Genomic DNA, 13,977 nt, shown 5'->3' with positions numbered 1-13,977 from the left:
CTAACTGTAAAGTCTCATTCAGAAATATGCTGCTACATTCTAATTCTGTCTGCTTTGTAATAATAAGAGATGCCTGTGGAATTCTGACAAGTTCTGTCTTGCCTGTGTGATGGATGGAAACTTTATTAAACTAAAAAAGCCTACAGTTTCAGTTGTCATTGGATGAAATGCCTGATGTCCTTTCATTAGGAAAAAGCTCTGCTGGAACTCACTTAAGCTTTAAGAACTTGGTGTGTAGAACCATTTGCCAATGTTTGGATGTTTGTTAGCCTGTCTTAATAACAGAGGACTTCAGCACTTCCTAATCAAACATGTTTTTCTTACTACTTTGTACAAGAAAACTCTGCAAAAGGGAAAAGGTCTTGCTGGTTTATATTATTCACCAACTTCTAGAACACAGTTTTCCTCCTATGCTATTGTAATTATGTCATCGGAATAGTGGTGTTGTAATGTCACTGGGGAGATTGTGAACTAAGGGCTGTGGGAAGGAGTGAGGAGGTATGTTATTCATAATTCAATAGCACGTGTTAGTGTGAAAACTGCATAGGAATAAATTAATGAAAAAACTGTTTGTTCTGCCTATAAAGGTCTTCAGGCAGCTGTAAGCTACTTGTTATGTTTAAACTATTGTAGAAAATCTATATGAAGTTCATATCAGTCTGAGTCTCTGAAATTGATCCAGTTGTTTCCTTTCATTTTCTGTATTTGGTCTCTTCTCCTGGCTCTTTTTGTACTCCCACGGGGACAAGCCCTTCATTAAACATGTATATGATACCAGTAATAAACTTTAGGCTGCAAAAGATAAATTAGCTTTGTTGTGAGTCTTCAATTTATCTTCCTAGAATTGTGAAATAAGCTCTGGTATCTGATGAATCTGAGTGCATGGCTTCAGTATTGTGTTCTGTTATTGCCAGTCTGCACAAATAGATAAAGTCAATTCTTTTTTTGTCTTTTGCCTTGTGGGGAAAAAAAAATGCCAACCTTGTCACTCACATCCTGCCTGAAACACCTGAGTTCATCTCTTAGGTTTTGCTGTATTGACTGGCATAGTTAGATTTTACTTTGGGCGATTATATTTTAATTATTGTAGACTGACATAAAATATAACTTTGTCAGTTCTAGAAAACTGGTTTTAGGAGATGAAATGAAAAAGACCAGGCTTTTGTTTTGTTGCCAAGTGGTCTGCTTCATACAGTCTTAAAAAACAAAATATGAAAGTTAATGTTGAGAGTAGAAGGGAAGCTAATTTTAGGCTGGATTGTGGTATGACATTAGGTAAGTCATAGGGGATGTAGGAAAAAAAAAAAGGGTCTTCTGAGTGAAGAGCAGTGTATTGGAGAACAGAAGAAATGTCTCAGTCCATGTTTGCCATTTCAGCATAGATTAAAGCCTTCAGCTCTTCTCCCATCTATTTTTATGCTTGAATTTATATTGATGTGGGGATGTAGTGGCTTAATTCATGGAAAACAGGAGCTGAGTGATATAATAGAGCAAAGAAGAAAATACTGAATATGTAGAGGGACCTCCACTTCCACACAAATTAGGGTTAGAAGTTAAAGTTCAGAGCCAGTTATCTGACTGGGTAGATGTTATATCTATCTACATAAACATTTTGTTTCGTGGGACTTGTAATCTTTGAAACTTTAAACGGTGAACTTTACAATAAGATGTGTTGCAAATTTTTCTTAGAGGTAACTTGAGTAGTTTTATTTAAAGTGTTATCCATAATTAAAAAAAAAAAAAGTGAATAATTGTTCCCAGTTTAGTTGCTCCACTTTTAATGGACTCTTTGAACTAGCTAGTGCTGTGGGGTTTTTAAAACACCTTTATTTGAGGTAGTAAAGGCAAATAAACCCAAATCTTTTAAGCTTACTGTTGGTACTAAGCAAAAAATAATTCTTAGTCATACATTAATAATAGACTGCCATAACTAAGAAATTAATATGATGTTTTCTGCTCCTTAGTTTCTAAGTTTTGGCTAAGCCAGTTGCTTTGGCTCCTCCTAAGCTCTGAGTGACTACTTTGCTGTGTTTACTGTCTCAACAGGATTGATATGTCAAAAATTCATACTGGTTGTTCTAGATAATCTGTATAATAAACTGAAGAATATCCCTGTTAGACTTGTGTAAAGAAGGCTAACCTTACTAAAATATGATTAGTTTAATATGGTGATTTGAACTAATTAAATGGGATTTTAACAAAGAGTTAAAGTGGTTTAAATGCTCTGTACAATATAGGCTTGCACTGTTTTGACTAGACCAAATTAAGCTAGTACAGCTTAATGTGTATCTGTATTTCATGCGTTTGCTTCTTTGAGCCTTTAGCATGCTAAATGACTGAGAATGGGATAGGTAATCCAGCCTTCTGAGTTGTAGGGCTTTTATACCTCTAGGTCTTAGTTAAGTCACAGTATTAAAATACTTCTGCTAGATGGTAATTGCATAAACTTGCAATGGTTTTCAGCCTGATACAACTGAAAATTATGAACTAAGCATCTTTTTTTTGTGATGGTGATCCCTTAGCAGATTTGTGCTTTTGAAATGTACCAGCAAATTTTGATAAATTCTAAAGACTTTATTTTGTTTTTACAAAGGAGGGGGGAAATCTCTTTTGAGTTTGAAAGCAGATAATCTGATCATCAAAATCTTCTTAGCTAGAAGAGCAATATGTAATCAAAATGTAATCGTCTTGTTGTACTTGGGGAATCTGTCCTCACTTTTCTGCTGACACAAAAAGCTATTTATGTTGTCTTACCATTCTAAAAATCTCCTTAAGTACTGTCATGCATTCTCTTAAACATGAAGTTTTGTGCACATCTTTTCTTACTCTAAGGCTGTTTCTAACTTATCCTTCTTTGTAAATTATTGAAGGAATAGTATGCTTTGTTAGAATAATTACAGATTTTTGGGTAGCTTTTTTGTTATTTACACTTGGGAGAAGGGGAAAAAAGGAAGCACAATCAGTTGCATGAATGACATGTTAAAAATTGAAGTTTACATGCAGAAGCTTGTCTCCACTGAACTTTCATGTTTATAAACAACAAAAAGGTAGTCTGTTGGTGATCACTGACTTTTGATGACAATTCTGGTAATGTATAGATCAACAAATGGTAAATATTTCTTTTAAATTCATATGTAAGGGTAAATTCATATTCAGCAGGGTATATTTCAACTGGTTAATATAGGTGTTTAAAGCCAGATCCGAATACAGTTCTTTACATTGAACCTTGCCTTTTTGTCAATGAAAAGAGTGTAGATCTCTTCAAACAAATGTTTGTGTAGGTATATATACATATGTATATATTTATCTAAAACCCCCTGATGTATATATATACACAGTGTAGATCTTAATAATTTTTGTGATCCAATTATCAGGTTTTTATTTAAGAGAAGGATATGTTGTAATATTCTTACTTATTTAACTCTGTAGTTTGTTCTGCTTATGTTTAGCTTCAAATTAGAATTAAGTTGAATATACAAAAGTAGTACAATTGCTTAAGTTTAGATATAAACTTCTGTCTTTACGAAGCAGATGTTATGCATTTTAACCTTAGATACAATTGCTTAGATTACTATTGCAAACGTGCTTAAGCAGGTTAGCTGTCTACATTTCTTTGACTACAGATTTAGATATTTCTGAAAGCTATACAATGTGACAAGGTGCCTTCAGGAAAAAAAAAAAGGATGGCATGTCCATTTTGTTAAATCAGTGCATCTTGTCCTCTGCAATCTGGTTATCCTTTTTGAAGTCTCTCTGCTTTTTCAGCTCCTAGTGACTTGCAGCTTTGAGTTAAATGGACTCTGTCTATTAGCCAAACTAAGTTGAAGCAAAGGCTTTCCAGCATACCACCAAATGCAAGTACTTAAGTGGAAGCACCGATGTTAAGTCAGTTGTGAAGACAGAAAGCAGTATGTATCCAGTGTTGTGATAAGGCTTCATTTGTGAGATCAGGTTCTGCATGTGAGGGCTATTTGTTTTTCTTGCAGTTTCTTTTTTTTTTTTTTTTTTTTTAACTTTTTTTTTTTTGGTATGATGCTTCAGATACAAAAGTACAGCATAATCTATAACTAAATAGCCAGTCCATGGGAGTGAAAGTATGGCTATTGGAATTGGTTACTCTGATTGCAATAACATCCTGGGTTTTTGATGTCAACAAGATTTCTGTTCTGCTGGAATTCACATTTGTAGCTTTTCCTTTGTTCTTTCTCCCAGGAATTTGTCTTAAACTAAAGACAACTAACTAAATCTGTGGGAATGTGATCCAAAGGTACTTCTTGAGAGTCAGTCTCTGGGCAGTATCATTCCTATGCACTAGCTTGCTTCTGGTTTGTGGATTGAGTGACTACAGTAATATGTCAGACATGGATTGGATTCTAAAGGTGCATAAATAGTTACTGCACATGTCCAGGCACTGACATCTTAAAGCTATGTATACTTTTTCTCTGTAGATTTCACTGTTGCTCCTCTATACTTTATCATCTTTTTTTTTTTGCCTCTGTATGGAAGCAGAGGGGGATGCGAAAGAATACCTGACTCCAGAAACTGCCAGTTTTCCAGTTTCTTGATACTTAAATTTTTTAAGTGTATTTACCTTTTTGCTTTCATTTCCACTCACTTTTTACTTTTACAATTTAGTGGTTTTAAGTTGCTTTGAGTAGCTGAGCTTTCTTTAAAGCTCTAAGTATATGCCATAACACCAGAGGCTTAACCTTCAGTCAGATGGTTGGAAATATAGTCTGGGAAACCTTTGGGAGAGACAAGATAGCAGAAATGGGCAGTTGGATGGTATCTGAATTATGGCGGACAAATTCATAGTTAAGTAATACGCCTGTACTGGACTGCTGTGAAGACTTCAGTTAACTGAAAGTTTAAAGTTGTAGTTAATTCTAGCTCTCTAAAGTTAAACAAGGTTATCTGAGGAAATTTTAAATCGAGTTTCAAAAGCAAATGGAAGTAAATGGTAACTTTGTGCTTTGAGCACTTATGTTGTAGAGTAGGTGCTCAGAAGGAAGCTGTTGAAGTGATACCTTTCTGGATGTTTCTCCCATGTGAAATACTAAAGAGATTTCATGTGCTGTTTGTAGAAATTAACAGTGCTGTGAATTTTAAAGCTATTTCTTGCTTAGAATGATTTTTTTTTTTTAATCTTTAAGATGATAGTTGCTTCCACATTTTTGTTTGTAATATGTTGTCTTCTCTTACTCTTAGATAATTTTGTACCCCTGTCAATTTTTAACTAGACACATTATCAAATTGGTATGGTTGGTTGGACCAGTGTCAGACCACATAATGTGATGTTATGAGCCTCATTTTTGGTAAATGCTGCTCTTAAGAGATGGCATCCTAGTGGTTCATCAACATAAAAAATTTTAGAATAAGTACACAGGCTATACTTACAGTATTTCTGATTCATTTATGTTTTATTTGTGCATAGCAGTAGAATGCTCTAACACCAGTAAAAGACATTCGAGGCTAAAGGCAGATTTGTCTGTCTGAGGGCTGCTGAAACTGCATTGTAAGACTTTTGAATCACTTCTTTTATGCATTAACTTTCTACTTTTATTCAAATATTTCGAAGGACTTGAAACGTTCGTTACCAGTTGGACTTGGACTTTCTGAAACCAAAATAACATCTCATGGCTTTGACAGCACCAAAGAGGGAGTTGTTGAGGCAGGACCATTTCCAGGTAAAGGTAACTGATTTTTTGTCTGTATTTCTCAATTTAAAATCTTTAGGCATATTTTCATATGGTTAGAAATACAATGTTCTGTAGCTGCTTTGAACATTTTGTGTAAATGTACACGTTGAGACGTACATTAATGACAACCTGCTTATATTCTCTGGTAGCTGGGTTGTTAAAATAGAGAATATATGCTACGCTTGTTATATCTGTTGAGGGACTAGCGGAAACTACTCAGTGTTGAATTGGTATGCATTTACAGGAAGAGAAGTCCTTGAGCACCTTGAAATGGTGTCAGGCTGAAGAATTTTACTATTACATTGCATTGAAGCTTTCTTTAAATGTCACAGGTATTGTTCTGGTTTGAAACGTAACTGGAGAATTATTCATTTCTTGATACACAGTTCACTTTCCTGAAGCAGATTAATGAATGGAATTAATCTTTGTCCCTGAGACTTCTCTCCTTTTTTTGTTGTAGTGCATATATTACTTTAATGTATTGTTGCTAGGACGGTTAATGCTTTGTGTCTCTTTTTGCAGGTACTACCTAATAAAAAAGTATCTGTTTTCATATTTTCTCAGCAGAATTGTGATTGTCTATAGCAGGAGGATTATAGTTAATTAATATTTAATTCACTATGCAAGTATTAATATACATTGTAGAGAATATAAGCTAGCATTAAACAATGAGAAATACAAAGTGATAAACATACCAGTAATGTCAGTGTCTTCCATTTAAAAACAACAGTGCCACAATATAGTAGTAAAAGTTATATTTTAATGAATTATGTAGCTTCAACAATTTCTGATTTTGAAAAGTTTGAACTGATCTCAAATGAACAGATGTGAAAATAAATCTCTTTGTAGTTATAGATTTAATTTCTGTTTTACTGCATTTCCTGTTTGGTAGGATGTTCTTATGAAAACAGTGTTTTACATGCTGTACATTTCCTATATTACAGAGTGAATGCTGTGGTTTCTTTAAGTCTTTGAAATTAGCAAAATATCTAGCTAAAAGCTGGGCGAACTGCTCACCAATCTTGCCTTTTTATATTCTATTAGCAAGATAACTGCTGCAGCTGTTAAAGTGCATTAGCCTGTAAAGGGAAAAGTATCTAAGATGTGTTTCAGGCCACACTAATATGTTTGAAATCCAAATGTTTTTTAGTAAGTTAAATACCCAAATGATGAGCATTGCACATGTGATTTTTAAACACTTAAGATATCACAGTTTTCTTCCAAGGATATTTTCTTCATATTTTTCCTAATGCTCTAACCAAATCAGAGAAAGGGAGAAAAGTGGTAGAAGCTAAGGCTTCTTAGGAAACTGTGGACAAGAGTAGAATGATTGCCTTGTTTCTAAAAATTCTGTTATCTAAAAATTCTGTTTTCTGTTTGCATTCGAAAATGATGCCCTAATAAGAACACTCAAAGTAAACAACACTGGAGGAGAAAGGCTTTTAGGATTTGTGGGATGTTGAATGCTGAAGCACACGTAAGGCTGTGTTAATAACTCTGTTCAAATGATAAGGATTTTTAAACTGCTTGTCTTAGCTCGCTTGCTGAAGTGATTCAGTCTTTAGGCCTTCAGCAGGATCTCGCAGTCAGTCAAACTTTTATGCCTGGATGAATCCAGTTGCAGCTCTTATGCAATTTCTTGCTACAGAAGGACACAACAAGTATCTTTCAATCTTGTATTTTCAGTACAACTGAATCCAAATCATGAGATGAATTGTACCCCATGTTAGCAGTGCTCTGTAGTGTGTTTAAAAGGCAAAAGCTGGTTGCTGATTCAGTTACTTTGAGTGATATTTTGGGTGCCTCTGATAACTAAATTTTGTTGAAACTGCTGAAGTTTAGGTTTGGTTTCCTTTTCTTCCAGCACACAGTCAGCCCTGAAGTATCTCAGAATTTCTCAGCAAAAGTAATAAAATCTTCACACACACAGCCCCTCCCTCCGCCCCCTGTTGATTACTCATCACTACAGAGAAAAAGCTAATATGTTTGGTTGATTTTTAAGTACTGAAAACTTAAAAAGAATGCTGCTTCACATTTATGTGATATGAAAGAGTTACAAAGCTCTAAAAAGCATAATCTTAAACCAGCTCATAGAACACACACAGTGCAGGTCATTTAACGCTGGGTTTGTTTTGTTTTGTTTTTAAAGAGGACAAGCAAGTGCTGTGAAATCTTTCTTTTGGGAAGGAGATTACACATCTTAACAGCTAATGGCTCATACGATCTTCAAGGTAGTTTATTGCTGTGTGTTTACACAGACTTAGGAGAGATGTTAATCAAGTATATCTGAAATTGGCACAGATTTCAGAGCTTATTTCATCTCTCAATGCTGTGAAGTAAAGTGCGCAGTGAAATCTATCTAATCCTGAAAAAGGAGGTATCAGCCACAGAAGCTGTATATAATAAATGTCATGGAATTTTCTGTTGATGGTATATACTTTACTGATGAAGCTGTCAGTTGTATTTTGATTACTCTTACAAAAACAAAGAAAACCAAAATAAAACAAAAGGCAAAAAATCCCCCAAACAAACAAAAAAAACCCCAAACCAGTTTGGCATTATGACCTAGAGAAAAAGATTAAATCATGAAAACTTGGAGAAGCTCACGTGAACATCTGCACCTCTTAAAAAACATTTCCATCAGAAATTCCAGCAGTTTTTCTGTGAATGCTTCTATTTAATGTGTTGCTGAAGCAAATGTTTCTTCGTATTGAAAAAAAAAATAATCTGTGTAAAAGTGCACATTGCCTTCTAGGGAAAATTATGGATTTTCATGATTAAATATGTCCCCTTTTCAGGTTCCTCAGCATCACCCAAATCATCTGTTATATCTCCTAGCAGTGCAGCAGCTAGCAGACTGGCTGGACAAGGTTGTGATTTAATTATTCCCACAGGTATCATAGCACTGAATGGATAACACCCTTGACTCTGCTGACACTGTACTAACTTCTCCATGTCTATAATAATTTTATTTACTGTTAGTTGCAAATATGATTTCTGGGGTTTTTTGGTGCCTCTCATTTCTGGCTTTTAACAGTTCACAAAGTAACCTCTGCTTTCCTTTCTGTATGCTGCTTTTTGCTCTGTAAAATTTTATAAATAATTATTGAATATTAATAATAACAAGCAGTAGCTAAAATGGGAGCAACCAAAATGTTTTCTTAAGGTTAAAGCTGAAGCTTTTGGTAGTTTTTGCCAAAATGATCACATATTCCAGTAGAATAGAATATGAGGTGGCCATTAGGAATTCACAACACCCAAACTAGGCTTTGGGACTTGACTCATTTTGTGCCTGTGGGCAAATTACTTAACATCTTTGTCTGTTTCCTCCTATATAAAAGGAGAAAACCTATGCACTTACCTCATAAGGGTGTTGAGAAGGATTAATTACTTCATGTTTGCACAGCATTTTGAATATATAAAGAATATAGTAGAGCCTGATGCTGAAGGAGTATCTTGAGGCATTTGTATAGACTTTTTTTCCAAACTCTTATTTACAGAAATAACCTGGCAAGGCTCAGGTGACTGTAAGTAGCAGTAGGCATTAGGGGCAGGTGTAGTCAAAATTGTATGTCGATAAATAAAAATGTTGCTTAAGAAGTGGTAATGCTTTGCAGTTCTTTCTATTTAGGACACTAGGAAATGCTTTTTTAAAATTAAAACATAGAATCCATGTGATACAACGAACTAGCTGGAAAATGCTAAGTATTGGCACATAGCGTGTGATTAGCCCTAGATATTTTAATTGTTGCTTTAGATCTTTTCTTTGCTGTTTTTATATTGGTGGTTTGTAAAATTAATTTTGCCTAATAAGCTGAAATAAATTAGATATTGGCTGAACACATCTTCTGGAAAGGATTGGAAAAGATGAAAAAAACCCATTTTGAAATTTATTAGTTATCCTCTGTGACAACAGTTTTTCTATGCTGATAGTTGCTATTTAATGGTCTGTAGATTGTAAACACACTTTTAGGTTGGCTATATCCAAGAGGATGTTCAACTCTTGGAATTTTAAAACAGATTAAATTATAAACATGCCTCAAAAGCTGTTTTCATGTTGTTTGGTGAAACTCAGTGCATTCAGGTAAGCTTTATTGAGCCTATTACTATGTGAAGTACTGAGATTTATGTATTCTTTAGAACAGTTTTTAAATAATGATTACTTTCTGGAATTGATTTTGAAAATCTACGTACTCATCTTAAGTTCTCACTGTCACCTTGCTCTGCTTTTACATGTGCAATTGCACAAATCTTCCACACGTTTCCTTAAGAGAAAAAACCCCAAGGCCTTGAAGATTTGCTTTGTCTGATACAGGGGGCAGAGCTCAACAGAAGAGTGGACCTGTTGTGTTAGCAGATGAAGTGAAGAATCCAGCAATGGAGAAATTGGAATTGGTGAGAAAGTGGAGCCTAAACACTTACAAGGTATGCAGGCAGACGTTTGTGCGTTTATATGTGTGTATTCCAGACATGAATTTGCTACTGGATTGGACTGAAGCTTTCCAAGTATTGTACTACTGCATGAAAGTAATCTGTTGTTGCAGTGAGCATAAGCAAGAATGCATAGGGAAGGCTTCATTTTCTTCCAAGTCTAGCATTATTGTGAGCATTTTTAAAGACCTGGTTTTAAGTGGAAAATCTTTCATAGTGGAAAATCTTTCATTCTTTACCTATGAAAGGTAAAGAATGTTCCGTTATGTCCCTCTCAACATACAGAACGTACAGATTTCAGCACTAATGCTTATATTAAATATTATTGCTATCTTTGAGTTGATTGTTGATAAAATAAAATTTTAGCTAATGGAAAAAAGTCAGGCCCATCTACACCTTCCAAACTTGCTAATCGCTATTCTGATGTTTTTGTTTTGTCTTGGCTAATTGTTTTAGTTAGTGTTCGAAGTGTTACTACAATTCATGTGTGTTTTACTCTCCTATGGTGCTGCTTTGTGATCAGTTGGGATTTGCTGAAATTAAAATAATAACAAAAGAATTTTAAAAGGGTGCTTAAAGCAAAACAGTTTGCCAGAAGTGACTCTCACTAAAAAGCCTAAAGGTAAGGAACAATTGTCAGGGAATAGGATACTATCAGGAGTTTAAAACAAAGACCAGTTATGAAAAATAGCTTTTTGTTATGCCCTCAACTTAAATGACAGAGGTGTGGACAGGTGGGTTGTGCATCAGTGGCATCTAGGTCAAATCATGAAGAAATGGCGAATCTGAAAAAATGTCCTTTGTAAAACACAGGTCTGAATCCTGCCAGTGTTCTTAAGTCTAGATGACGACTTCCTACTCGCTGAGGTTGGGAAGCAGGGATGGAGACATTCTACCCACTAGTAAATGATTATTCTGTTCTTTGTGTTAGAATCAGAAGTTTGCATCTTTTTTTATGTCTGAACAGCTTTTAGAATTTCTACTTTACATGTAATCTCAGTTTTCTAGCAACTGCAGAAATCTGTCAGCTACTCCTGGAGTGTGCTGTGCTCCAATCAGAATATGTGCTATTCAGCTGAAGCCGTTCTTTAAAATTCTGTGTCTAAGAAACATTGATTCTTCAGATTGAATCTGCTATACCACAACTAAATAGGAGAGGACTTGACCTTATTCTCTTTTGGGTGCCTTGATTTAGAAAACAAAATTTAAAAATCCTTGTCTCAATTGCAGAATGACTGTGAACCCACTTATGTGAGGCAGTAGCCAGAGGGCTAGTGAAAAATGCTGGGAAAAGTGGTCACAGATCCTTGTTTAGAATATTATTTCTTTGGCAACAGTCTTTGCAAAGTCTGGATTTTTATATTTCATTCTTGACTTAAACCTCCCCTTCCTTGAAATCCAGAATCCCACCAATTATGGCATAGCAAGCAAAGACTAGCACTGTCAGAAAAATAAGTGAATCTGTTTGCTTGAAATCTATAAGCTTGAAGTTGTTTCCCAAACATGCTTAAGGAGACAGGTCAATTATGATCTTTCTAGAGTCACGTACTGACTTCTTGTATGACTTTTTTGAGGAATTGGATTATTTAGAGAGAGCTTATGAATTCATTCTGAGTTGAGGGAGTATTATGCAAATATTCCTGGAGATGCCACACATTTGAATATACTTTATATGTAGGCTACATACGAAAAGCATATTTAATTTGGTTAAGGACAGTATTTCAGTTTGTGGACATACTGGCTTACTTTGGTTCCCATCAGGAAGGTTGTGGAAAACGTCTTCTCCTTATCTCATAATAGCTGACTGATCATAGGTTAGAAGATGTGGAAATAAAGGGCAGGAGTAAGTGGTTAGTGGAGGGAAGTCAGTAGTTAAGCCACTCTGAGCTGAAAACCATGCTATTCAGTGTACCAGAAATGAATCTGCAAGTGTAGTTAGTGGGGAAACTTGCTGTTGGGAGGTTCTTTAGGAATCTGAGATGAGTAGTTCCTCTGTCAGAGTGTCTGTATCACGAGTTGTGAAATCAAATTATTGGATACATTAAGAAGTCATACCCATCTGTGAATAAATGAATAAGTATGCCTTCATATGTTTTGAGTGCCTTGCTTTTTGTCCCCTACATATTTCTGTGAGAGCCAGTTGCTTTTGTTATCTCCCATTTTTATTTCTGTTTCAAGAAACTGTTTCCAATTGCAAATCACAGGAGATTAAAGCTGCTCTTCTGTCCAGCCTAACCATTAATTTTTGTACACTGTATTTAACTTTTTCCCTTAACTTGATAAGATTATACCGTTGCCATTGCAACTACTGTCCCTCTTCACTCTCTTCAATTTTATGCTCCCTAGTAATAATGAGTTAGCATCAGAAGAAATTGCCCTTCTTTCCATAATCTAGTGTCAAGAGCTTTTTCTGTTATTTTTCCCTTCCCCCACTTCCTCACTTTGGATGAGAAGGGCATTTTCAGTTTAGCAAAAAGACATAGGCACAAGAAAGTTCTGACTCTCCTGGACTTTCAGCAATTCTAATAGAAAGCTTGTATTTTTATTTTTCATACGAGTTCTTAAACTTTGTGGAAAAAAAAATACCTGTTTTACATGCCTTTTTTTAATACTAGGCTACTGCATTTAATGGAATATTTATTTCTGAGACAGGTCTAGTAATGTCTATGTTCATTTTTTGATATACACACAATTTAAAATACATTTCTTTTAAGTGTGTTTTGGTGTCGTAGGTTTTTTTGAGAGAGCGCATTGTTTTTTTTGATCTTTGCCTTGTGTTACTACTTTTTGAGGAATGTTGTTGTATTTAGGACAGATATTCTTTTAGAACAAAGCAAAATAGAATTAACGTGTGGAATTTTGTGTGTGTAATAGTGAGAATATACAGAGACTTGTGTGTCTGTAGTAGAGAGTAAATCAAAATAGACAGGTGCATCTTCTTTCTCAACTATTCTTGTTTGGTCTCAGTGTGCAACTTCAACTACATCTCAGTTTAATAAAGTATGCAGTGTCTTTCTAGCTACTAGTTTTCCCTTACTTGTCACTGCCAGGGTTTTTAGGTGTGTTGCTGTAACTTTTGAAACAAATACTCCTTGGTTGAAAATAACTCCTTATTCCTGCTTCCCATGATTCAGATTTTTCTCTTGCATTTCCATAGGGGGGTGTGTGTCCCAGCTTTTTGGGAAAATAGCCAAAATTTGTCCATCAATTCTGTAGTTCCTAGTGAAATGCTTTTTTATGCTCTGATCACACTCATTGCTAAGCTGTATTTTGCAATTTCTGTTGCAGACTTTGGTAGTAAAGTTGTATTCTGTGTTGATAAAATTTGTTATGTTCTCCCAAACTTCTGATTCTTGACTGACAAATGTTTTCTAGATTAGCTGCGCTCTTTCTTGTTAATTGGTTGAAACTAATGAAGTAGCCCAAATAGTCCGTACCTTCTAATATAAAGTTTGAGTTATGACCAACTCATTCTGCTTGATCATTTGAGTCTTTTCAGTTTTTGTCTATGATGAGGATGTAAAAGTGCTAGCAGGTGAAATGTGTATCTCCTTTGACGTAATTAAAGACTGGATTAAACTAAAGGCCTTGCATTTGGAATCTAGTGCTGTAATGTATTTCGGGAATGTGATACAAGATATGCTTTGGAATTATTTCATGTAACAAAAAGCAGTTTTGCACTTAGGTTACATCCCTTCAGAGTAGTTTGTGTACTAATGTACTAATTTCATTTGTAATTCCATTTCTAGCAGTAATTCTTCATATGTGTAACTTGATTACCTCTTCATCTCTTGGGACCACTGATTAACTTCAAATAACTTAATATAACAGTAAATCTTGTTTTTCA

The 13,977-nt window shown here is 34.9% G+C and overlaps 1 protein-coding gene across 23 annotated transcripts in view; it reads left to right on the top strand.

Annotated features, from left to right (window-relative positions):
* Positions 1-13,977, top strand: part of ARFIP1 (ADP ribosylation factor interacting protein 1) — a 45,519-nt gene that overhangs the window by 12,761 nt on the left and 18,781 nt on the right. For 5 of the 23 annotated variants that reach the window (XM_005500832.3, XM_065062718.1, XM_021285373.2 and 2 more), the window contains 3 exons: positions 5,579-5,693; positions 8,498-8,593; positions 10,015-10,124. In XM_005500832.3, the coding sequence (XP_005500889.1) occupies positions 5,579-5,693; positions 8,498-8,593; positions 10,015-10,124 (321 nt within the window). The remainder of the gene's footprint in view (positions 1-5,578; positions 5,694-8,497; positions 8,594-10,014; positions 10,125-13,977) is intronic. The other 18 variants (XM_005500834.4, XM_065062720.1, XM_065062728.1 and 15 more) reach the window with 5 other exon arrangements.

Source organism: Columba livia, chromosome 4 (assembly GCF_036013475.1).
Source record: "Columba livia isolate bColLiv1 breed racing homer chromosome 4, bColLiv1.pat.W.v2, whole genome shotgun sequence".
In the NCBI taxonomy this organism is placed as follows: domain Eukaryota; kingdom Metazoa; phylum Chordata; class Aves; order Columbiformes; family Columbidae; genus Columba; species Columba livia.
The sequence above is the reverse complement of the archived record's forward strand: the minus strand, read 5'-3'. Positions and strand labels throughout refer to the sequence as shown.